Here is a 26410-nt window from a genome sequence, read left to right on the forward strand (position 1 = left end):
CCCAAATATGCGCTACGTCTTATTTTCAGGGGGTGTCTTATTTCGCTGCGGCAAATCCGTCTGTGGCCGCTAATCCCTCAATTGGCCAGCTTTGTGGACGAAATTTCTCAGAAATCTCGTCCACATGGGACAGCAAATCTGTCACGGCAAAGCTGGGAGAAGCCGGTGTTGTGGTGCGGATTCCCCGGCCACAGAAATGGAAAAGCATGCAGCCAGGTCACTTCAAAACATGGGCTGAGTGCCGTGGGTTTTGAAGCAGCGCTTTCCCGGCGGAAATCTCGCTGTTTATCGCTGTGGCCAAATCACGAGATTTCCGCTGGAAATATGCTCTGTGAGAACCCAGCCTTAAGAATCACACACAGGTTGCCTGACTCACACACAGAGCCATAAAAAAACATAAGGGCTGTAAAGTAACGTACCTGTGTGCAGACAGAAGTTCCTGTACCACTTGTAAGCAGGGATGGTATTGCAGCTTCCGGCCACCAGGGGGAGCTCATCACAGCAGACGTGTACAGCAGGAACAGAACATACAGTATGGACTTTTCCAGCCAGCAAGGGGAGCTCACAACAGCACACTCGTATAGCACAGCAGGGACAGGATAACAGTAGACTGTCTGCAGATCTACCTATACATCTGGAGGTAGGAGACAACGGGGATGGCAGCAGGGGACAGGCCTCTTGACTTGCCTGCACACTTTACTATGCCTTACTATCGGGGGGTGCCTTATATTTGGGACTTTTGCAAATTTCGGGGGGTGCCTTATTTTTAGGGGGTGCCTTATTTTCGGGGAAACACGGTATTTGATTGAGACATGGAGGTCTCCACTTGTTAATGTACGATATCTTCCTGTCGATTCTGATGTACCTCTACTACCATTATCTGTGGGGGTCTTTTCAAGGTTTGCTTTCTCAATTTCACCCGTCTTGCCCCCACAACATTATAGGAACTTTAGGCTCCCTCTAATTCCTCCTTATGAGATTGTCGATATCGATGTGGTTTCTGACTTTACTTGTCGTCCTTCCGTTGGCAAGATTTAATTTTGGTCTAAATTGTTCTAGAAAAAAAAAAAAAAGGGGCTGGGTCAATGGTGCATATTTATTAGATGTTGATTTATTATACTGTAGGTGTGGAAGTTGGGAGTGCAAGATGTTTGTTCGAGATGTCCCTCTTTTATTAAGAGTCCATGATAATTTTTTAGTTTTTTTTTCTTTATAATTGCTTTTTCTACTTGGTCTTATTTTCAACATACCGGTTCTTGATATTTTATATTCTGAATATTTAGTAAATCTAATTTGGAAAATAGCTGTTCCACTTATTTATTTCTTGCAGCATCTCCTACCTCCTCTCAAACAGCAAATTTGCCAACACAATAGGCCGATTATGTAAAAAAAGGATCCTATCTTTCTTTAAATTCATTACTACAGAAAACTGCTGCAGTTGTCCTGGACAAACACAAGCCTTTAGGTAGAATACCCAATTTCGAATAATGTGTAAGGGATTTAATATTCCACTGTTAATGTATTTTCTTTTGAAAAACTTTCCAGGTTTTCAAAAGTTTCTAAAACATTATTAGAAATAAATATAGATCTTAAAAGAGTTTGGTTGGACTATAGCCCCAAACTGGTATAGTGATATTAATAAAATTATGTCTGAAACGCTTAGAAGAATTATAAAAACCCAAACAAATTTTCTAGGTTTCTATATTTTTTCTACTGCAAGAGTCCTGGATAGAGACAGGCTACTTGATTATAGTGATTTTTAAAACATTTCTGTTATAATTTATGCCAGTTTCCTACAGATAAACCAGTCATTCCATGGGGACCCCCTCTATTCACATCAAGCCCAACCAACTTTCCCTAAAAAGGGGAAGGGCCAGCACAAAACTGGGATAAACAATTTTATATGCTCCTATATCCTTTTGAGTTTCCAGTTTATTCAAAGAACTCAATATGATGCATGTCAGCATTAATCTGACCCTTTTTAGAGACTCTCTCTTGATTTAACTATGAGCCTCTGATTCAGGAGACTTGTTAATTTCTCAACTTGGGACTCTCAGTGGCTGTCATGGTTGGGTCGCCTTCAGTCAATCTAAATGGTGACCCATCCTTGTTTTCTTTATTTAGATTTCTTCCCATTTCCTACCAGTCTAGATTACATTCAGAAGAGTTTGGGTTCATTTGTGGAGGCAATCGAGCCAGGCTCCTACGAACCACCATGCATATTCACAAATGTCTCGGAGGTCGCTCTACTCCTAATTTTAGCAAATATTACAAGACCGCCCCACTATCTTAAGTGGCTTTAATTAATGATACACTCCCTCCTACCTAGGTGGGTTCATTTGGAATCAGCATTTGTCTCTCCGTTTTCTTTGAGTTTATCTGGTTTATAGGTTCCTACCACCTTTGCCATCTATGAAATTCCTATACTCTGCTGCTCCTTATGCGTTTGGAGGTCGCTTCCCTTTCAATACAACCTGAAACTAATCCCTTAACTCAAATCCCATGTTCCCCCTGGGATTACAGACGGAAGTTTTTCGGTTGTGGGAACTCAACCATCGAACATCTCTCATAACAGACTAACACACCAAAGAGACTTTTGTTGTTCTTGCAGTCTTCCTCCAGAAGCAATCTTTCACTTCTTTCAGATCTACCAATTTCTTTCATGGTCGCACAGTCGTCCAATTTGCGCTTATTTGTCAAACAGATCCTGAAAGGAGACGATTTATTTCTATTTTATATGCTGTTCTTAATATTCTCCTCCAGGGAGACAGATTTTAATTTCTTTCTAGCCCCAAGCTGGTTGGTTGCACTGCTGCAAAGTGGTCACACTGGGTAGATATTCGGTTTCTCTTGTGGAGACTGCAGTAAAGGTCTTGCCCCAGTCATATTACATTCCAACTAAGCCACATTCAGAGATGTGATGCTCTGGGAGATTAGTATATTTGGCGGACGGGCCCCATTGTTCACATATTTTGGAAACTGGTACTGCAGTTACCTAATGCAATATTTGTAGAGAGTTTCAGCTTCACCTCTGAGGCTTCTTACTGGCCAATCAAAAAGTGTATTCTGAATCAAGACTCACAAATTAATACAATTCATAGCTATGGCAGCGAAAATTCATATCACTTTCCAATGGAAATCTGTCTGTCTATAGAAAAGGTTAAGAAAAATATTACAGATAGCGAGCGTGGACCCACTGGACCAACCAACCAACCAGTTTGGCTTTAGGCTATTCCCGGTGTGGCTGGCAGCTGACCCCTGGTGGCCAGATGGATATTCTAGTCTTTTGCTAGTAAGGGAGATGGGGATACCCCTGCCCATAAGCGGGGTAAGTGTCCTGATAAGGGCCCCACTGTCATCTTCTCAGTCTTGACTATTTCTAACAGGACACAGGAAAGAAGTACAGAACTTGCAGCAGACACACATATAAAGATAGGATAACGGCCAGGAGCTCTATGCTGGGTAACTGAGACAGGACTACACCAGGATAACATACAAAGTCAGAGAGCAGTAACCTTCAAGATACAGGTAAGAAAGAAAAGTCAGAGATAGGAAGGCAACGCTGAAAGACCGAGCTAAACACAAAAACAAGGAAGAAGCAACGGCAGAATAAACAGAAGTGCAGGGACAAAACAGACTGAAGTCAGAGACAGATGACCTAGGAATACTGGGTGTCAGAAACTAACACACATCAATACTGAGGCAAGGAGAAAGTGCATCAGCCCAACCTAAATAGCAGAGAAATTCCCATTAACCCTGCAGCTGGGCAGAGAGCAAGGGAACTGATTAACTCCTTCAGTGCTGGAAGAAAACAGACATATAGAATCCATGCACACAGGAGGAGTAGAGTGATGCTCGTGTCTGCCTGGAACCGCAAGAGGGCAGGAGACACTGGTAGCAGACCTAACAAAAAGGTCTCATCTGTAATGCGCTTTGAAAAAAATACAGGAAACTTACAGACATTGGGGATGCAATTGATTCCCTATGACTTCCATGGACTGCTTCTTTTGCCATCTCTACATGAAGCCAACTAGCCGTTAATGGTTTATGTCAGGGGTGTAAAACTCATTTTCACCAAGGGCCACAACAATCTAATGGTTGCCTTTAAAGGGGCGATCGAAATGGTATAATAAGGGCTCGTTCATATGAGCGTATTTATGCAGCGTATTATGCACACAATTTTTGAACCCATTGATTTCAATGGGCTCGATCACATGAAAAAATATGCAGCATGACCTATTTGAGGGTATTACGCACCGCAATAGGCCATTGAAGTGAATGGGCGGGCGCAAATATGCAGTGAATACATAGGAAACTTGTGGATTCGCGTGACATTTCAATGCACCCATCAGTGTTCTTTTGAGTGCGCAAATACAGTGTATTTGCACATATAATACACTGGAGTGCCCGAAAAACATGGCACAAGTGATTTTTGGTCGTATAAATACACAGCAGATTTTTATGACCGAAATACACTTACGCCCGTGTGAATGAGCCTAAATAGTGACAGCAGTAGTAACCCCTACAGTGGCCCCAGCAGTAACAGTGTCCCCCAGAGTGACCACAGCACTAAGTTTTCCCCCATAATAGTCTCAGGGATGCTGCCTGGCCAGAGCCCAATAAAAACCACCATATTAGCCACTGGCCGAGTAGCTTTACACTCACCTTGCTCACAGCACCATTCCGGCAGCCTCTGTGAAGTCTGTGATCGCTGATCTCTCACCTTGTCACAGACTCTGCACTGCGCCACTGGCCCAGAGCTGCAGGTGGGGTAAGTAAATTTCTTTTAAAGGTGCTATTCAGACAACACCCTCCGGGAAGCATCGGGGTCAGAGTGGAAAACAATACTCTGCCCCCCATGTAGTGGCTGGCGCTCATAATTGCAAGCACAGCTCTCATTGAGATCAATGAGTACAGCGCTTGTAGTTGCAGGCTGGGGTCCCATTGATTTCAATTACAGCTGTGCCTGCAATTACAAGTGATGGCCGCTACACAGGGGATCGAAGAAGTGGCAGGATAATCTCTTTAAAGATTTAATGCATGTGCCAATGGGCCACAAAATAAGGTGGCGGTCCGGATTTGGCCCACGGACCTTGTGTTTGACGTGTAGTTAATGTTAATTTAAGGTTATAATTTTCTTATAGTTTATTATTTGACTACATTAGAAGTTCTCCCCTACAAGGGGGTATGGGTCTGCTGTACAGGTTTCCTGTTGCAAAATGCCAATAAAATTCTTGAAACTAAAAGTGCATGAAAAACTGCCACAGAAAATGCAGCATTTTTTATTTTTATTGAAAAATAAACAAAAACAAAATACACACCAGAGTGTGAAAGCACCCTAAAAGTGTATGGCCACCTTAAGTAATTTCAGTCCGACACGGATGGGACTAATTTTTGACAAACATAATTCCTCATGGAAGAATCACTTGAAGTGTTTAAAACCGTGCATGGACAACACAATTATAGTTTGGCCAGTGTAAAAAATTATCCTATATCAATATATATATATGTATTTTAGGGTTCGTTCACACCTATTCAGAACCTCCATTGCAAGCAGCGCTAATTCGTCCTATAAATTCTGCTCCCCGGGAATCAAATGGACCCCCATTATAGTCAATGTGGTGCCATTCGGTTCAGTCATAAGATAGAGCCATTCGCTAAGAGGGTGCAATTGTCTTACTCCCTGAACAGATCAGGAAACAGAACCCCCTAACGCTGAAGTGAACAAGCCTTTAAGTGTTTTGTACATTAAAATTCAGTTAACTAATCTATTATACATATTACTTTTTATGCCCTGGTTTTGTGATGCGTACATAAGGGGTTTGACTAGTTATAACTAAACTCAACCTTTAAAAAGGGATTTTCCACGCAAAATACTATTGTTGGCGTTCCCTTAGAATAGGTCATCAATAGTTAACTGGGGTCTGCTGCTCGAGACCCCAGCCAATCAGGCAGTTAAAATCTATAGGAGCTGCACCTTCAGTTACATGCGTCGGCCTCTACCCCTGGTATCTCAGCGCGGACAGTGAGCGCCCGATCACCTGATCAGCTGGGGTCCCAAGCAGCAGACCCCAGCCGAGCTAGAGTATTTTGCATGCAATTCCCCCTTTAAAAACAAGTACATTTCATGACTGTAAAGTTTTAAAAACTGAGTCAATGATGTTGAGTACCCGAATGCAGTAGATCAAAAAATATTCAGCACCACCTTTTTATAGACTAAACTCCTGAGACATTTTTTGGAAGAAGGCAACACATGACCTATGAAAAGCTTGCAGCACATTTTTAACATTAAAACACTTGGTTTTTATTTTATATAAAAATAAGGACTACTAAAAAACGTAATAAGACAAATGAAAAAAAAAAGATAAAATAAAAAACAAACCTCCTGTCTGGACATTTGTAGAGTTTGAAACCAGAATGGTGGAGGACAGGTAAAAGGCAAATGTTATTTCACCTAACTCCACCCAAAGGCAAGGATCTAGACTGGTTGAAATCTTGCAAGTCGGGTCATGTTCCCTCCGATTTGTTCTTAGAGGGATTACAACATAAAAATCCATTCTACAACACAGAATTTGGACAAGTACTTCATAGGGGAAGTCTCAGTGAAAGGGGATTGTCGTTTCTGAACTTCAAATTATGGGCTTTAAAAATGGTATCTCTGAACCTTCTGCTTCAATTTCGTTGAAGAACAGGCCTGCCCTGAAAAACACTTTCTTGAAGTCTTGCACTCTACTGGTCATCCATGAAATCCAAAAAGGTCTTGAAAACGTCATCCCAGTAAACGTTCACTAATCACGATCTGAGCTTGTCAACGTTCAATTAGTTGTATATTAGGTTGTTAAATGAGAAACGTCACTTGAAGAGTCTGTTGGGTTTCAGGCTGCTGAACGCCTGCGGATAACAAACAAACCTCGCTGTAGCTGTCCGAGGTATATCCTCATCTTTGTGCTGTCGCTGCTTTTCCTCACCCAAATCTGCAAACAGTGAAACAAAATTTAGTGTTGTAGGTTTCTCTCTTTCTGAAAATGTCAGTACATCACATTAGACAGTTTGGGTTTGGGCTGAAATCCGTATTTTTGTGCAGTTGGGAGTTTTATCTAATCTTGACGTTACACTTTTACAGATTCTACACAATTCTACTACATCTAATGGCATGGTTTCCCAATGAAAGTATACACTGGGGAAACCTGCAGATGCTATATACTTACTGCATGCACAAAGCTTGTGAGTGCGACCAAATGTTTGTACAGCCGCATAGCCGTAGGCAGAGAGGAGTACGCTCATGTGCAAATTCAGAGTGACAAAACAGGTTGCATCGTATAGAAGATGTATGCAGTCCCAGTGCCAAATATCGAAACCTAAGGAGTGAGTGTTTTAGTTTAAAAGGGGTGGTCTGCTCCTAAAAGGGTTCTCCAGAATAAGGCGGGATGGGGAAGTCAGTTTTCCCTGTAACAAGGTCTGCATGGGGAATGGGGTGGGTGACGACACAGCAGCTCACTGGGTCCATGCAAAAGTCCAAATTACTTTAATTTTCTCCAATATTTAGCAGTAGCAAGGAAATCCAGTGCAAAAAGATCAGCCAGTGGTAGCACATACACTTAGTGCTATGAAAAATACTAAGCGCTTGCCCATCAAGGCGCTAACTAAACAGTTATTCCCTCACTACTAAAACAGTGGCCTAGCCCCACTACACGTACCAACAGTGAGTCAGTCTGAAGGCGTTCTTCCCAGTCAGACTCGAGGCCGTACTGCAGCCTGGCCGCCCACAGACGTCAGACTTTCAGCTTCTCTTGCTCAGAGCCTAGCCTGGTTCTGGCTTCTGGCAGCAGTACTGCTCGGACATTGAGCTCTGTTCTTTTCAGCAACAGCTCTGGCTTCCAGCTTTCCAGCCGCAGTTTGCAGCAAGGAATTGAAGGTGTGTGAAGATTTTAACTCTTCCAGACACACCCATACAGCTGTCCCTGCTGATAAGCACACCTTCAGGACACAGAAGGCCTAGTTACAGACCCCTGCATGCCATTCTGTGCACAGCCTTGCCACACCCCCTAGAAATGGCACCGCTCCTGTCAACAGGCGGCGTCTGGTATTGCATACCAGTCCTATTCACTTAAATAGAGATAAGCTAAAGTACCAGTCACTGCTTTGGGACAAGTGTGGCCCTCTTCCCTGGAGAATGAGAAACAGTAGCCTGTTTTTTTTTCTATACCTGGATAACTCCTTTAAACATTGCATACACTTAGGATATGTCATCGATACAAGTACTACCTGTGTGGGATGCCCCAATGATTATGTGCTATGCTACCAACACAGGTCCTAAAAAGTATATAGGCTAAAAGAAAAGCCATTGAAACAATAACAGTAGATATACACAATTGTTCTGTTCCACATACAATACCATGGGTCATTGTTATGTAATCAAAGTTTACCGAAATTTGCTTTGAAATTGATCTTAAAAAAAACAAAAAAACTGCGCACTTATGGATTAATGCAACTGATCACGATTTGTTAGTTGGGCTGTTAACTACTGAACCCATGTTACAGCAACAGCTGAGAGGTAGCAAGCTTCTATAGACACACTGTTTCAACTTTGAAAATGATTGGACTCAATAACAAAAAGTTGAACCTACATCTTTTGTCACTTTTATTTGGTGTCCAAAAAAATGTTGATGTTTTTTTTGTACTTTTGACACAGCAGTATTTAAATGAGACACTGTATGTGCATCGCTACATACTTCAGTGATTGAACAAAGGAGTTACTCCAAGGCCAATCCAGCAAGAACACATTTAACTTGTGAGATTACAAATGAATATTCAATGCAATCTGATAATTGGAACCATCGTGCTTTGTAAAACGCATTTCAGACAAAATAAGGTGACCTTAACTTTGTGAGGAGAAATATTCAATGCATACAATAAAATCTCCGTACGTTAAATATCAATGTAAGAGTTATACTAGGGACACTTCTATCCAACAACACGTAGAAGGGCTTTACTGGGTGGGGATTAGACCGGCATTCTATACCCTGGTCAGAGCAAAGTCAGATTCAGGATTGAATTGTGCCAAGTTGATTAATAGGGTATGTCTGGCCACTCCGAGCACCAGACTGAACTCTATGCCAGCTTTGATCAGGTGAGGCTCTTCGCTATAATTCACGCCAGTTTCTGTTGTAAATTATAGTAATTTTAGGCAAGCCACCAAGGCCATAACTTCTTTTTATTACACTCCATCTAGTTTCAGGAAAGGCAAGATGAGGGTGCAAAAAAAGTCACAAAATTTACAAAAACTGCTGCGTAAGTAGGACTTGTACAAAATTGGTGATGTTTTTATGCCAGAAAACTGGTGTAAAAACTTTTTTTGCACATGTGCAAACTAATCCTGACCACATTGGCAGTGGGGGCTTACTTATTTGGGGGAATGCGTAGCTGCATTTTAAGCTGGAGCTTTTCTTACCGGACAGCCTACCAATGCCCTTTTGACCGCCTGATTCTTCAAGGGGTTTTCCTTAATTGCCTGCTATTGCATGGGATTAGTTGGGGGTTTATACTTTACATTAACAGTGTAAAAATGACAGTGTAGGAATGAGCAGATCCTACCATCACCACGTATGAAAAATGTCTCAATTTACCTCATTAGTTCCCACAGAACTAATTACACAACTGATTTTTGTGTTATCCTTGGATTCCAGGTATATTGCTTGGCTCTTGTGGTACCTATAATGAATTAAGAGACAGACCATCAGATAAAAAAGCTGGATTCAGTAATTGCATTGTCCTTTGTGTATTTCAACAATTTATTTACTTAAGCATCACAGTGTTATAAGAACAAATACACAAGGAAGATTGTTTTCCCATCTTTAGTCTAATAGGAATAACGCTATATGTTCTTCAAGAAATAAAGCAAAAACAGCTTAAGTAAATTATCCCTGACAAGCACGTATTAATAATGAAGATGCCGGCAATTTCTACATATTAAAAACAAAACAATTTGCAGGTTCAAGATGAGATAAAGGTGGTAAGTCACATCTAAGGAGTTATCTCTAGAATGTTTCTCATATTAAATTACAAAAACACGACAGCTCACACACCTAATCCAATCCACAGTTTTATACAGCGCCAACTAACTCTACAGACCAACTTCATACAACCTGTAAATATTTCACCGACGGAACAAAGGTTCTCCGCTAGTGGGCAGATGTCTCGCCAACTATCTGTGGCAATTAGGTGGCCACCAATTTTTTTACTTTTTTTTATCATCATCTTTGTTGTAAGATGGTAATTTTTCCTATGTGTATGAGTCACAGTACTATTATATATCAGGTTAAAATGGAAATTGGTTAAAAACAGAAGAAAGAAGAGTATCCAGTGGGGAGTAAGAAAGGGTTCCCATACACTGATCAAGGCTGCACTTGTGGATTTGTTGGTCGCTGGTCTGAGCTGTTACGTATTTTGGTAGGCTAGGAATAAGGAAATGTTCTCATTTCACCAAGAAATAAGATAAAGACACACTTCACGACAACAGAGTATTCGTTCTGATCCCAACTATGATTCTATAAGCGATAACCTAGCATCCCTTCAGCATTTTAAGAGAAATCAGTCTAGTCTCATAATGGTTTACCGTATCTACATTTTTGTATCCATTGCAGTCACTACAACTGGATCCATGTGAAAATAAAAACACATCCATGCAACGATACAGACGGAAATAGGAATTTGCGGGAGTGACCCTACAGTGGCACCTTCTGAATCCTCTATACTTCCCTCCAGAAGAGGGTGCATCAGCAGAGAGGGCTAAGGCACTGAAACCTGTGATGTTGGCATATTAAGAAGTGCCGTTACCACCACATTGGCAATTCTTAACATAAGGTTATGACCAAAATAATGGTATTTCACCCAATTCTATTCAAAACGTTTCACGTTAGTACAGTAGAGAAATGTCTAATTACAACATTGTACATAGTCATAGAGACTCTTACTAGTCCTTAGTTACAGCATATATTTATAATGGCCCATATTTTACAGAGTTTGCTTCTGAGCAGGACTCTCCCAGTAAACCCTGCTGGTCCTGTACATGTACTGAGCACACTATCTATTGCATTCTGGAAGTAGGCCTTGTATTTAAAAACCAGCCACTTCTTAATGCAGTTAAGCATGGGGCAATGCAACACGGATGCTGGGAGCTCGGCTAAGTTGTTGGGGTTATGTTAGATGACAGTGTTGCTCTGGTTGATTCTAGTAACAGCTTACATCCTAAATGCATAGCTCAGCTACAATAACTGTAACTCAGGACCAGTACAAGGCAAACAGTACTGTACGAGCAAACTACACGTAGGTTACGTCTACAGATGTAGCATCATTGACATGACTGTTGCATTGTGATCACTCAATTTACAGCACTGCAGTTAAAGGGGTTCTGTCATAAAATAAAAAAAAATTCTATACTTACCTATTCCTCCCCCGCCAGTCTACTCACCAGATCTTCACCTCCCTTATCGTTTCCTGTCTCCTGCAGTCCCGAGGGGGTGGTGGTCACCTCACCTCGAGCTGGCTGATTCCTTTGCTTCCTGTAAGGTTACGTACATTGCCAGCAGTCTCCTTCACACCAGCCAATGTACATAACGTCACAGTTCACAGGTCAGCAGGGGGAGTGCTGATCTACTTCAGAGACTGCTCATGCGAGCTGTTAGTGAAATAGTTTAGCATTCCTTCCTAGACAGTGAACAACGTGACCTTCACTGACAAGCCCAGAAGAAGAATGTGAGAAATGCAGCCTTCATAACAAGCTGGCCAGCGTGCGGCGAGGTGACCCGGGGCACTGCAGAAGCTCAGCGAGGAGACCCCTTTAACCCTTTAATGACAGGCCTATTTGAGGCCCCAATGATGAAACAATTTTCCAGTTTTTTTTCCTTATCACATTCTTAGCCCGTTAACATTTACATTTCTCCGTGGGCATAGCTGCATGAGGCCCGTTTAGCAGGACAAGTCCTATTTTTGAAGGGCATCATTTTGGCGTACATATGTATTGCATGACTTACAAAAAAAAATGAACTCTGCCATTGTTTTTTGGATTCCATTTTTGCAGCATTCACCATGCAGAATAACGTAATAGCATTCTCAGGGTCAGCATATTTCTGTCGATACCAAGTTTATGCAGTTTGTTTGCGCTTTGCTATTTTTTGCACACTAAACACTTTTTTGCAGGGTGAGCTCTAGTTTTCATTCATCCCATTTTTGGAAACTACTTTTCAATCACTTTTATTCAGTTTTTTTTTCTACAGGTAAGATAAACTAAAATATGCAATTCCAGCATGGTTTAAATTTTGTTTTTACGGCGTGCGGTATGTTAAATTAATTCTGTGGGTCAGTAGAATTACATTGATACTAAATTTATATAGTTTGCTCATATTTTTCTAGGTCTTCCCACCTCTTTTTTCCCTTTCCATGTTGCCGTGTGAGGGATTGGTTTTCTTTCTGCAGGACAAGTTGTCCTTCTTAACGCTACTATTTGGTTATTCATATGACTTTTTGATCGTTTTGTATCCAGATCTTTGTGAGGAGATATATGCAAAATTAGCTATTATTGCTATCTTTTTTAATATATTTTTTCATGATGTGCACAGTGTGAGTTAAATGTGCTAACTTTTTACGTAGGTCCTTACGAAGATGGCGATACCAAATATGTGAAAATCGATTTCAGTTTTTGTTGTTTTTTTTTAACATACTAAGGCTGCATTCCCACGAACGTATATAGGCTCGGTTTTCACACCGAGCCGATATACGTCGTCCTCATCTGCAGGGGGTGGGGGGAGAATGGAAGAGCCAGGAGCAGGAACTGAGCTCCCGCCCCCTCTCTGCCTCCTCTCCACCCCTCTGCACTATTTGCAACGAAAGGAGGCGGGGCTAAGTTTTGAGAATTAGCCCCGCCCCCGCCTCTCCCCATTGCAAATAGTGCAGAGGGGCGGAGAGGAGGCAGAGAGGGGGCGGGAGCTCAGTTCCTGCTCCTGGCTCTTCCATCCTCCCCCCCCCCCCACAGGTGAGGACGACATATCGGCTCGGCGTGAAAACTGAGCCGATATACATTCGTGTGAATGCAGCCTAAGGGGGATGGGATGGAGATGTTGACATCCCGAAGTATAGGCAGGAGAAGTTGCGCCATGTGCAGCTACACTGCATGCACTTCAATGGCACCTCCAGAGATAGCTAAGGACCTGAATACGGCTATCTCCAGCCGCACTGGAGCTGGAATCTTGGTATCGGTGGGGGCCCCGGCAGTCAGATCTGCACCAATCAGGCTGTGGATAGTGGATATCTTTATATCTTGGCACAACCACTTTAAAGGCAATGTATCATCAGGAAGTTAGCGTCTGTTTAAATGTGATGTAACCCTTGAAAATGATCATAACACGTTAAATGTCAAGTCAACCTTTGCTACATCTGTATCTGTAAATTGAAAATACTGACCCCAAGCATTCAAGAACATAAAAAATAAGACAAACTAATGCTTTAGAGCAAAGTGACCAGAAAGTCTTAATTTTACCATGTCTTAAACAATCAAGACAATTATTGTGACATTTTAAGTCTACGGGAGAAATCTCAGCTGTTTACCCGCAGACAAAGGAATAGCGTGACACTGCTTTTCTAACAAGACTGGCTGCTGATCATTCTTAGTTTCCTGAAACTAAAGAAGCAGAATATTTCAGCACATTGCTATACTGTCCCATAGATAATCATTATACATTGCCATCACAAGTGTTTATAGTATGATTAAATAAGTGCTAGAAGAAATAACATTTACATTAGGTATAGCAAACTAGCACATGGCTCTACCAGAGATGCCCAGCATGAGTTGTATTGATAGTTTTCGAAAAACAGATAAACCGATTCCTGTATAAACAGCAACACCTAGTGGCCACATGAGAAGGTCGCAGCCCGAAAAATTAGCATGGTAAAAGTCAATGCAAAAAGCTGTGACTACCCCTACATGATCGCTTTCCAGATTGGACAAGAGACAAGCTTCCTTTCCATAAAGTTAATGAGCTTTTAGAACATGTCATGCAGCTTTCACAGCATTACCAGACTGGTTGACGAACATGGAAAGAATAAAAGCACATGAAGCGTTTTCAGCCCATAGTAAAAACAAACACAAATGCCTGCAAATTATTGCTTACATGATACAAGCAATTAAAATAACCTTAGGTTCTAAACCGAATTAAGCAAACCTCTAACGACTGATGCTCTTTAACGATACGATTATAATCTGCCTCAATATTTATGTAGAGAATTAGTGACTATACAATATCAATCTCCATTTCTTGATATTTCTGTTTAACGTTTAAAGGTCCTTTTACACGGGAAGAATGTTCGGCAAACGATGCACGACACTCGTCCCTGTGTCTCTGCGCTCCTGCACGAGAGCTAGCAGAGCTGGCTGGTTCACGAAGCGGCCAGCAGGGGGCGGGGCAGTGCAGGAGATTTCTCTCCTCTCATTCCCCCGCCCCCCTCCTTTGAGATAACACAGCGGCTGTTCGCTACCTAAGCACCGCTGTTTAAACTGAGTGATGAGCTTCAGCAGTGATCGTTTAGGCGGCATGAAAGATCAGCAATAAGCTAATCGTGCAGTTTAAACAGCGTCCGTTCAGTAGCGAACGGCCGCTGTGTTATCTCAATGGAGAGGGGCGGGGGAGCAAGGGGAGAGAAATCTCCTGCACTGCCCCACCCCATTGCTGGCCGCTCCGTGTGCGAGTCAGCTCTGCTAGCTCTCGTGCGGAAACACAGGGATGAGTGTCGGACATCATTTGCCTGACATTCGTCCTGTGTGAATGGGCCTTAAGATATCTACTTTGTTTGCATTCTGGAGTCTAAAAACCATCTACAAAAGTATATGTTGGAATATCTAATTGTACAGTACCAGCTGTATAGGTAACAGTCCAACACATCTCAGTCCTTATGGGAACCGTCAGGCCAGTAATGGTCTGCTTAAGTTACGTCACTACGGTTGATATAGCAGTCTGTGATTGGTTGGATCACTCATGTTATGTGGCAGTGGGAGGAAATTTGATGTCCTTCCTGCTATTCTACTCTATGGCTGGACTTGATATGGTGTGTAATTCTGATATCAAGGGGATAACAATGGAAAATGAATTCTATAATACAAAAAGGTGAAGCTACGATTCAAATACAGTAAAAATAAATACGAACTAAGAGGAGACAGGCTATTCATACTAAATTACCATCTTTTATCGTAATAGAGCTTTCCATCCTCTATCCGAGCTTCAAAGCGTTGGGCAGGAGATTCAGTTTGTGTGGCTGGAAGATGTTCCGGAGTTGATGGCGATACTGCAAAGAAAAACATACAGATTTCAAGGCACAATGGAAACTCAGACTTCTGAGCAAAACAATTACTCTAATTTACTAATAAACTAGATATGTCCAATTGACTGAACACCTGTACAATATGTGTTGAGACAAAGATGCAACTTCGGGTCCTTTTACATGGGACGACTGTCGGTAATCACTCCTGTGCTTTCACGTAGGAGCAAGGATCACTCAATGAATGGAGGTGGAGCGGGCCAGAGATTGCTCCGGCCACCCACCTCCATTCACAGTAAACAGGCAGTCGTTCATAAATGAACAAGTGTCCATCTACAGAGGCAGATCATAGTCTGATCTTTATGCCTGCAGAAACTGAACAAGTTATAATTCGTCGTTCAGCCGCTGTTAGCGTTTACACAGAACAATTGTTCAGATTCCCACGAATCACTGAGAATCTGAACAATTTATCGTTCAGTGTAAAAGGGCCCTTGGAAATTTTTTAATTATGACAGGTCCTCATAACAACTCACACGCACACACGCGCGCACGCACACGCACACACACACAAGCTCCTAAAAACACTTTACAAACAAAATGTTCCTCGTTCAGCTGTAATGCCCTTTTTCATCAGTTCATCATTTGGACAGATAGATCACTGTCTAAATGTAGGAAAGCCCAGACATGCTTTGCATCCATATAAAGGTATGCTCTACTGTGATCAACAATCAAGTAAATAAATTCTTTAGAGCGGGCTCCAATTTTCAATCTAAAAGTAAAATTTCAATTCCAGGAAAAAAAAGCTTTATATTTTTCCAATTTATACCAAAATAGCAATGCAGAGAAAAGCAGTAATTTTCCACTTTCAACCACATATCAAATGTAACACCTTTTTTTCACTTAACTTTGTTAAACAAGGATTAAACTTACCAGGTCTTTTAGGCGATTTTAACTGTTAAAAAGGTATAAAAAGAAAAAAAATTACATATCAAACAATAAAAAAAAAATATTTTGCATCCTTTTCATTTTTACAAATTTCATCTAACAGCCAACATCTCAGGATAAAGTATGGTATGAAGTCTAGTTTATATAGCACAGGAAATGAAGCTTTAAATTAAAAAAAAAAAGGTACTTTTTTTTTTTCTACATTACATGAAAAATACTAAAACAGTGTTTTTTTGGGGGGGCGGGGGGGGGATTCAGAGACCTGAAGAATCACCAATATTTTTTTCTCTTTATGTACAATAGTTGTGCCAAAAGAAAAAAAAAAAGCATGTATTTAAACAAAAAAACAATCCCATATCAAAGTCTATTTTATGTGTACTGTCTTAGGCTGCTTGTCCATGGGCGCTTTTGCATTATGTTCCCCGAAGAGATAATCCGGCCGCGGGGAACACAGTGCACGCTTCCCATAGCTTTGCTATGGAAAGCGCAGCCCCCCTGTCCACGAGTGGAGAACCACAGCGATTCTCCGCTCGCGGGCGGCAAATTGCAGCATGTTGCGAATTGCCAAGATTCTCCGCAGTGAGCCTATCTGTCAGATAGGCTCACCGCGGAGATCCGTCTGCCGGCTCCTGCTCCCCGGTGGCGACTCCGCTGCGGGATGTCGAGTGTGTGACTTGAGATTAGCGACTTTGGAAGAATCAACCTTTATTTAATTACTGCGTCATCTGAAGTTTTGCATAGATTACTTTTTATTTAATCTATCTGTATGGACCCCATTTAGAGAGTGCCCCATGAATGACAATGCTGTCCAGTGTACATCTTGTACCATGTATGAGGTCCTTGAACAGCAGCTCGAGGGATGCATACTGATGTACGAGAGGTGAGCGTGTTCTACATTTGGAAGCCCAGATACTGAATCTAAATGCACAGCATGCAACACTGAGATCCAGTCGCATCATAGAAAGGAGTTTGCTACTTACTTGTGGTAGATTGTAGTATGGGGAGAGCAGGGGGAGCAGGCAGCTAGCTGGGTGACAGTTAGAAGGAGGGGTAGAGGGAAGAAAAGCAGGGAGACTAGTCCTAAACTGACACGCACCAACAACTTTGCAAAGTTGGCAGATGATGGGAATGTTACAGGATCAGCACTGCTGCAGCACGACAAGCCCTCCTCTGACTGCCAGGGAATGTCTGCTCCAGTAAGAAGGGGAATTAGAGCACAGGACAGGTCCAGGTAGTGGGAGACTCGATTATTAGGGAGACCAGGAAGGTGTGTGGTCTTCCTGGCGCTCAAGTTTAGGACATCGTGGATCAGGTTGACAGATTACTGGGGGGAGCTGGTGAGAATCCTGCGGTCATGGTTCACATTGGCACTAGACATAAGCGAACGTACTCGTTTAGGGAGTTTTTGCACTCAAGCACCGCTTTTTCCGAGTAACCGACTACTTCACATCCGCTGTGAAGACCCGGACAGGAAAGCACAGTCCCCGGCCAGGGTCCGATTCCGCTGCAGGCTCCCATATGCGGAATCCGACCAGTCTCTGGACGAGGCCTAATTTCGTTTATCGGTTTTCAAGAATACTGTCTGCTTGAAAACAATTCTATGATCAACTTCCTCCCTCTGTGGCCGGTTGTTGCCTTCCTCACCAAGCCCCATTTCTCAAATCTGATGTGTCATTACCAGCTAAAAGAACTTTGGGGTGCTTTTACTTATTCCAAATGATTCTGAGACTGTTTTGTTCACAACACATTGTACTTTATATCTGTGATAAATTTGTCAATTCTTTACCTGTGCTCTCCTTACTGCAGGCATCATGTTATATAGCAGGAGGAGCTGAGCAGATTGTATATAGTTTTATGGGGAAAGATTCAGTATAACTTGTATTTTATTCATTTATATCTATGATCATTGTGAGCTGAACAGTCCAATGGGCGGAGCTATCAGCGATTGACAGCTACTCAAATATGAACTGCATTCTTTTGAATAGAGTCATACACATGAGCAATTTTTTTACCCTCACAGCCATGCTATGAGTTATTATTCACAGCCCTTGGAACGCATCACCCATTGTTTTTAATGGGGCAGTCAAACACCCCGAATGCCATGCGATATGATGTTTCCCATTAAAGTCAATGAGTATTAAAAAAAAGCACCAGAGGATTGCTATTTTACTGAAGTTACATGAGGCACTTTTGCATTAAAAAATGTCTCACATCTGCAGGTAAAACACATGTAATATTGGGTTGGGTTTCTCGGCTCGATATCACGCTCTCCTGTGTGAATCTTTCCCCATAAACTGTATATGAATGTGCTCAGCATTTCCTGCTCTGTAATACGATGCCTGCAGTTTGGACAGCATGTTCGAGCTAACAGATTCCCTTTAAGTATAGGGGCAATTGTTTTGAATTTTGAAGCATCTAAATGTAGCTCTGAACTGTATAATTATATATGAAATACCCATTTAGAAACTGCACTCCTCAAACTTACACTATGTTAACTGTTTAGACTTTTCAGTTATAGCTACACTAAGAAGAAAAAAAGTGTTAGATCCTCCTACTAGCTATACCCCCCCCCCCCCCCTGCAGGCACCAAGCTAACCAGTTTTAGCTTAGTGTCCATAGGAGGCAGACAACTGTGTTGCTGGTCTTCAACAACCTCTTGGATTCAGGGCATACAGAGAGGCAGGGCTCTCCCAGTTTTCCCTCAGAGGAGGGTGAAAAGAACCGGAGCTTACCGCTCTGCTGCGTACCCTAACCTCAGAAGCAAAAGCAGGCATGTTAAAGCGCTAACTTTAATGTGACCCACTACCCATAGTGTTCTCCTTTTACCAGAGCACTTTCTTCCTCCTTAAAAGGAGAGCACAAAGGTAAACACTGCTGGACCAAGGGAGCCCCCTTCTTTCTCAGCAAAAGGGCAAGTATCTCCCCCATTCTGCAGCAAGATAAATATTCTTCTCGTTCCAATAATGCGGCCCAGGGCTATGGCCCTGCTCCCATTGGCCTCCGATTTTCTCCTCAATAAAGGCTGCCCTTATATCCTTTTCTTCCACGTTTCCCGGCCTCAAGCTCTTATACAGGCTTGCTGGGACTTGTGGTGCCATTCCCATGTGCTTGGAATCTGCAAGGATTCACTCCTCATACAGAGTTCCAGTCATCCTGCAATGATCCGTCGGTTCACTGCTCCCCAGACTAGCTCAAGATTGAGTAAGCTCTGCCTGGCAGCCATCTTCCCCTGCTTTTTTTCCCATCCTGCAGTACAACCTTGAAGTACACCTATAGAACACTTTTTCATAATATACTGTCCGCGTTTTTTTTAACACTATGTCTGACTCCAGTGTGAAAGATTCTACACAGGGGTCTGCCAGAGCCACATACTATGCAAGCTCTCATCGCAACACAAAATTTACATGCGGGCAGGTCGAGCTATTTTGCCCCAACTATATACCGTCGTAGCAGGTGGCAGTAGAACCGACCCAGCCGCCACTAATCGCCAAAATGGAAAGGAAACACTCCCAGTCAAAGACAATCGTGGACCTTACTAGGGCATCTACTGCGATTCTAAGCAGGCTTGACTGCACTACCAGTCAGCCTTTTGAAAACATATCCGACAGACTTCACGCAGGTTTCATCCCATGGAAGATAACTAGGCCTTTTCGCTCAAGGTAATCATCTAGATTCCATGCATCATCCTGTCCAGCCCTTCTAGAGATGCGTCCGGAACCTTCCTCTCGAGACAATAGATGCTCAGAGGGTGAGCACTCTCCGAGTCCCCCTCTGGACAAAGAACAGGCTTCTAAACTCTTCACTTTGGTGGATAGCCTGAGAGTCGCTGTGAAGGATACCCTTCCCATAGGAGATCAGACACCTACTACGGCAGCAGCGACCATTTCCTTTAGACGCACAAAGCATTCTCCAAAGGCCTTCCCTCCTCTTCTTGAAGAGTTTGACCATGTATAGACCAAAGAATGGAACATTCCCAACAAATGCTTCACTAAACTTAAGTGTCTGCACCTTATGTCTTTTTCCAGAAGAGCTAGTGAAAAAGTAGTAGTCTTTACCAGCCATAGGTCCACCAGTCTCCTGGTTGGTGAAAACCACAAAATTAGCTACCCAATTTTTCCCGACTATGGAAATGTCCCGTGTGCACATGAACTGTTTGAACACACAGCAGGGCTCAGAAAGGAAGGAGAGCAGATTTTGCTGGAATAAGTTTTGGACACCATGTCATGTTTATAGAGCCCCGACCCCCAATACTTTGAGAATCTCCCAAAAGCGGCTCCATTTTGAAAACTATGTCCCTCAAAGATTTCAACAGGGGGTGCAGTGAATGTTTTGACCCCACAGTTGTTTGGAGGATTTTGTTAAAGGGGTTGTCCCGCGCCGAAACGGGGTTCTCCCCCCCCCCGTTCGGCACGAGACAACCCCGATGCAGGGACTTAAAAAAAAAAAACGCACAGCGCTTACCTGAATCCCTGCGCTCCGGTGACTTCTTACTTACCGGTTGAAGATGGCCGCCGGATTCTTCTCCCTCGGTGGACCGCAGGGCTTCTGTGCGGTCCATTGCCGATTCCAGCCTCCTGATTGGCTGGAATCGGCACGTGACGGGGCGGAGCTACACGGAGTCGGCATCCTGCACGAGCGGCCCCATTGAGAAAAGAAGAAGACCCGGACTGCGCAAGCGCGGCTAATTTGGCCATTAGACGCCGAAAATTAGTCGGCTCCATGGAAACGAGGACGCTAGCAACGGAGCAGGTAAGTGAAAAACTTCTTATAACTTCTGTATGGCTCATAATTAATGCACAATGTACATTACAAAGTGCATTAATATGGCCATACAGAAGTGTATAGACCCACTTGCTGCCGCGGGACAACCCCTTTAACAGTAGGACATAAAAATGAAAAGTTACAATTTTACCAATACTACGTAGGTTTAGCCCCAAAGGTTTCATTTTCAAGGTGGGCAACAGGCGAAACCCCACACATCACAATTTGCTAAGCAATTTCATTTAAGTATTCACACTGGCATATGCAATTCTGGTACATGAAAATAGCAACCAATGTGCAAGATTTAGGGGTGTGATTTGTGACATCAAAAGAAGTCCACAGTGTGGTGAAGCAGCAGAGAAAGCAAGTAGAATGCTTAGCTGCATAGCTAAGAGGTATAACCAGTAGAAAGAGGGAGATTGTGATCCTGCAGTATAGAGGTCTGGTGAGAACACATCTCGAATACTGGTGTTCAGTTATGGAGATCTCATCTGCAGATAGACTGACAAAATAGAACAAGTCCAAAGACAAGCTACAAATATGGGTGGAAGATCTCAAGAACAAAAAAATAATAAAATTATTATTTTCTTACATTGTCATTCTAAGATGTGGCAACTTCATTTGGTAGAACTGGAAATATGCATGTCTTAGGTCTCCTACTGTATAGGAGGGCAGAAAATTATTGAAGTGGAGGCACTAAGCTCAGGGATATATACACTTCTAGGATTCAATTCAGTACTTCAACGTAAAAAGAGGTTTAAATGCTGTCAGGAGTCCAGCAGCCTGGGAAGCCTGCTTCTGCCCACCAAAACAGGGTTTCTCTAGGAGTAAGGACCGCAGTGTATAGCCATGTTTCTACTGTTATTTTAAGATGTCCGAATAAACTTCAAGATTTTCTGAAGACATTTTCAGTGCTGGGTATCTTTGCTCTGCTGTGAATAATACAAATTTTGTAGGATAGTGAGAAATTGAACAGCAAATAACACAACTCTTACCTTGTTTAGTGTCCGTAAATCTTCCATGATTTGTTCATCTGTGAGAAGATAATTTAGCTGGGGTGCAAGTGTTAAGGTAAAAAAATGGCCAAGAAGCTGCAAGACCATGCTCAGGCACCGATACATAAGACACCAGTAATGCCCAACCATGATAATGAATTCCTTATTGCAAAACCAATTACAGACAGTGTTTTGTCACAGGACTGCATCTAAAGTCTCTGCAGCCTGGCCAAAGCGAAGCTCTGTCCTTAGTTGGGGAGAACAATTTTAGGTACTGGTCACATTTGTATAATGGAAGTAATAATGCTCTGCTGAATCCGTTGCACAGAAGACCTCATCGATTTATAGTTGGTAATTTTATAAGAAAAACTGCGGAATGCTTTGATCGCTCCTGCAGTATGATACAATGCCACAGCATTACATCATACGGCTATTGGGCAGACAGTCTATCAAGCCACCCCACTGGCATGGCTTGATTTGCATTCTGCCATGACAGCCCCAGGGCCTTTCAGAAGGCCCCCAGGCTGTCACGACACCCGCACAGCTCCCTGCAATCTCATCACAGGGGGCTGTTCAGGGGATTTAAATGCCATTGTCAGAATTGACAGCAGCATTTAAACGGTTAACAGCTCCGTTGAGCCGTGCGGCTTATCGGAGTGGTTGCCCCCGGGTGTCAACTGTAAGAAACAGCTGGCAGCAGTGATGTATGGAGGGAGATCACCCCGCAATTTCCATTTATATATACCCAGATGCTGCAGGCAGTTCAAAGGCGTATCGGCGGTCACTAAGGGGTTAATTAACGGGTTAAGTACAAGCAAAACAGCTAGAAGTGAGACAAGCCCTTTAAATCTGGCCATAGTCGACAGATATACAAGGATTATTTTCTTACTGATAATTCCTTTTCCATGAGTCCATCATGACAGCACACATGGAGGTTGCCCCATCTGTGTTCTCTGGGACAGGAAGGAGAGTTCTTAAGGCCACCTCCCATATCCATCTCTAGTGACTTTTAAATCATCCCAACGGATCCTGTGGCCTCAATCATTGCTTCGCTGAAAAATACGTTAATGACACGTTATGGCTATATATAACATCTGACTCACTTTATTATTTCTTTTCTCTGGGTGGGAAAGTATGTGCTGTCATGATGGACACATGGAAAAGGAATTATCGGTAAGAAAATCATTCTTGTATTTCCATAACGTCCATCCTGACAGCGCACCTGGAGGTAATACCAGATCACCATTACCCTAGGGCTGGGCAACTGCCTGGAGGACTTTTCGTCTGAAGGCCAGCTCCGAGTTAGAGTGAAGATCTACTTGATAAGGTTTTGTAGATGTATGCACGTTCGACCAGGTTGCTGCTTTGCAGATCTGATCTGTTGACACACCCCCGCGTTCGGCCCACGAGGAGGCAAGGGCCCTAGTGGAGTGGGCCCTTATCCCTTCTGGAACTGGAAGGATCCTATTTTTGTAGCATTCTTGGATAGCTAGTTTGATCCATCTTGCAATAGTATCTTTTGATGCTGCTTTACCCTTGTAGGGACCCTGAAATTGAAGAAACAATTTTTCCAATTGACGAAACGACTGGGAGGATTGTAGATAACATTATGGCCCGTCCTACATCTAAGTTATGTAGGCGTTGTTCTTTTTTATTTCTATAATTTTAGCAATAGGAAGGTAGGGTTATCTCCTGCTGTATGTGGAAAAACGAAACCTTTGGGAGAAAATCCAGAGAGATTCTAAATATTACTCGGTCATCTAGAATTTTTAGATATGGTTCCTTACATGATAATGCCTGTAATTCCCCGACCCTTCTCGCGGACGTTATGGCGACTATAGAAGCAACTTTTATAGACAAGTACTTTATTGAAATATCATGACTGGGCTCAAAAGGGGGAATCACATAGTCCCTCTAGTACGATATTGAGGACCCAAGAAGGGACCGGATCTCTCAGAAATGGTTTTATTCCATTTGCTCCTTTGAAAAACCTCTTGATCCATTTGTTCTCGATAAGATGAACATCAAATAATGCGTTAAGGGCTGCTACTTGAACTTGCAAGGTCCTACGACTAAGTCCCTTGTCTAACCCTGCTTGAAAAAAATCTAGGATTTTTGAATAATCTGGTTTAGCCGGTTTACACGTTTCTGGACAATCTGGTCTATACCACGCATAACATCTATCCCAGATCCTGGTATAAATCTTTGAGGTAATGGTCTTACGGCTTTTTAATAGGGTATCAATTACCTTCTGAGATAACCCTTGTGTTTTTAGCCTTTGCCTCTCAATAGTCAGGCTGGGGCGATAAAAATCACTGTGGTTCGGCTTGCTTGTATTTTCTGTAGACAACGGGAGAGGATGGATAGCATATGCCAAGGTCATGTCCTAGTCTTGAGATAGGGCATCTAATGCCATCAGATAATCTGCAGGTTTTAGTGAAAAGAATTTTTGGCATTTTGTATTTCTCCTCTCGGCAAACACATCGACTTGTGGCTGGCCCCACTGTTCCGTAACATGGTGGAAGACCTCTATATTAAGGGCTCAATTTCTTGGGTCAAGCGTTTCCCGGCTTAGGAAATCTGCTATCTGGTTTTGGGACCCCTTTAGGTGGACCGCTAATAGTGACCGAACTGTGTTTTCTACCATTCCCCGCAGATGCGGATACCTGGTACCTCCCTGGTGGCAGATAAAAGAAATGTCAGTTATATTGTCAGATAACACCTTTACGTGTTTTCCCTTTAAAAGGTCTTCTGATCGGACTAATGCTTCCCAGATAGGCCCAGAGTTCTTTATAATTCGATGACTGGGCGCTGATGTGGACTGACCAGGAACCTTGTAGAAGTCTATCGGCCACCTGGGCCCCCAACCAATCTTGCTGGCGTCCGTGGTGACTGTCACAAAAGGAGATGGTGCCTATTTTACCCCTTCCCTAAGATTGGATGGCGACCAATTTAAATGACTGTCTTACTCCCCCGGATACTCTGAATTTTTTATCTAAGGAGGCCTGACTCTTATCCCACGTTGACAAGATAGTTTGGTGAAGAACACGGGAATGGAATTGTGCCCAGGGTACTGTGGGTATACAAGATATCCCATGCCCCAGGATTTTCATCGCCTCTCTAATAGAAACATACTTTTTCTTTTTAAATTTCTGGAAGCAACTTATGATGTGAGATATCTTAGGTTCTGGGAGAAAAGAGACTTCGTTTACAGAATCTAGAAGTACCCCCAGGAAAATTTTCCTAGTATCGGAGAGGAAACTAGATTTTTGGAGGTTCACTAACCAGCCTAAGTAGGAGAAGAGACTAAGTGTCTGGTCTGAGTGAGACTGCATGGGCTCCAGATCCTTTGCGGTTAACAAAAAAATCATCCAAATAGAGGATAATATTGATAATAGGCATCTCTTAAATCAATTGTGCACATAATGTGGCCCGGACCTATTAATGGAACCATAGATCTGATCGTTTTCATCTTTAAAATGGGATTTTTAATAAAGTTATTTAAGGATTTTAAGTTTATAATAACTGAATGTTCTGCTAGGTTTTGGGACTAGAAATAAGGTTGAGTAATAACCCTGACCTCGTTCCTGCACGGGGACGGGTTTAATAGCATTTAACTTTAATAAATTAATAATCCCTTCCTCCAATCTCCCTTGGAGAGAAGGTGATTATATAGTCACCCTGACTCATTTCCTAGGGGGAATAGACGCTAGCTCTATCTTATATCCCGACATGATAACTCTCAGTACCCAGGGATTACCAGAAATCTGTCTCCATCTCCCCGGATACTGAGAGAGTCTACCCCCCACTACGATCTCTTTATCTGGGTTCGGGTTTAACCCTCTGCTCGATTTCCCTTTATTTTTTGTTCTGGGTTGTTAAGGCTCTTTCTGGAAGGAAGAGGTTCTTTTCTCAAAAAAAATTCATTGGAAAACCTTTTTTCCTGTCTGCGGCTCTTTCTAGAATCTTATCCAGGACTGGTCCGAATAAATATTCTCCCTGAAAAGGGGTTGCGCATAATCTGTTTTTGGAAACTGTATCCCCTGACCAGGCTCTGAGCCATAGGGCTCTTCTGGCAGAATTGCCTAGTCCTGCATTTCTTGCTGAAAATCTTATGGACTCCGCTGAGGCGTCCGCTAAAGAGGCTGTTGCGTTTTTGATCAGTGGGATGCAATCTAGGATCTCGTCTCTGGAAGTTGTCTGCTGGAGATGCGATTGCAGCTGATCCATCCAGAGCGGTCTCCTGACCGCTCTGGATAGTGCCGGGCGACGCGCTGCCGCTGTGGAGCTCCTACCCCCGATTGGAAGAAGACCTGCCTCGGTGAGTGGATCCTGCAGCTTTTCCTTAGCATCCTTCCTCCAGGACAGAGGAACTCCTTCTGTGTCCGTTGGGACAGGAAAAA

The 26410-nt window shown here is 42.8% G+C and overlaps 2 protein-coding genes across 2 annotated transcripts in view; one reads left to right on the forward strand and one right to left on the reverse strand.

Annotated features, from left to right (window-relative positions):
* Positions 1 to 26410, forward strand: part of LOC136627809 (uncharacterized) — an 884798-nt gene that overhangs the window by 412366 nt on the left and 446022 nt on the right. The window lies entirely within an intron of this gene.
* SUDS3 (SDS3 homolog, SIN3A corepressor complex component) overlaps positions 5248 to 26410 on the reverse strand; it is a 46132-nt gene continuing 24969 nt past the window's right edge. The window contains exons 8-12 of the mRNA XM_066603199.1: positions 22008 to 22075; positions 16237 to 16258; positions 15228 to 15333; positions 9627 to 9711; positions 5248 to 6974 (exon numbers count right to left, since the gene is read on the reverse strand). Coding sequence (XP_066459296.1) covers positions 6876 to 6974; positions 9627 to 9711; positions 15228 to 15333; positions 16237 to 16258; positions 22008 to 22075 — 380 coding nt within the window. The 3' untranslated portion in view covers positions 5248 to 6875. The remainder of the gene's footprint in view (positions 6975 to 9626; positions 9712 to 15227; positions 15334 to 16236; positions 16259 to 22007; positions 22076 to 26410) is intronic.

This window comes from Eleutherodactylus coqui, chromosome 5 (genome assembly GCF_035609145.1).
Source record: "Eleutherodactylus coqui strain aEleCoq1 chromosome 5, aEleCoq1.hap1, whole genome shotgun sequence".
Classification (NCBI taxonomy): domain Eukaryota; kingdom Metazoa; phylum Chordata; class Amphibia; order Anura; family Eleutherodactylidae; genus Eleutherodactylus; species Eleutherodactylus coqui.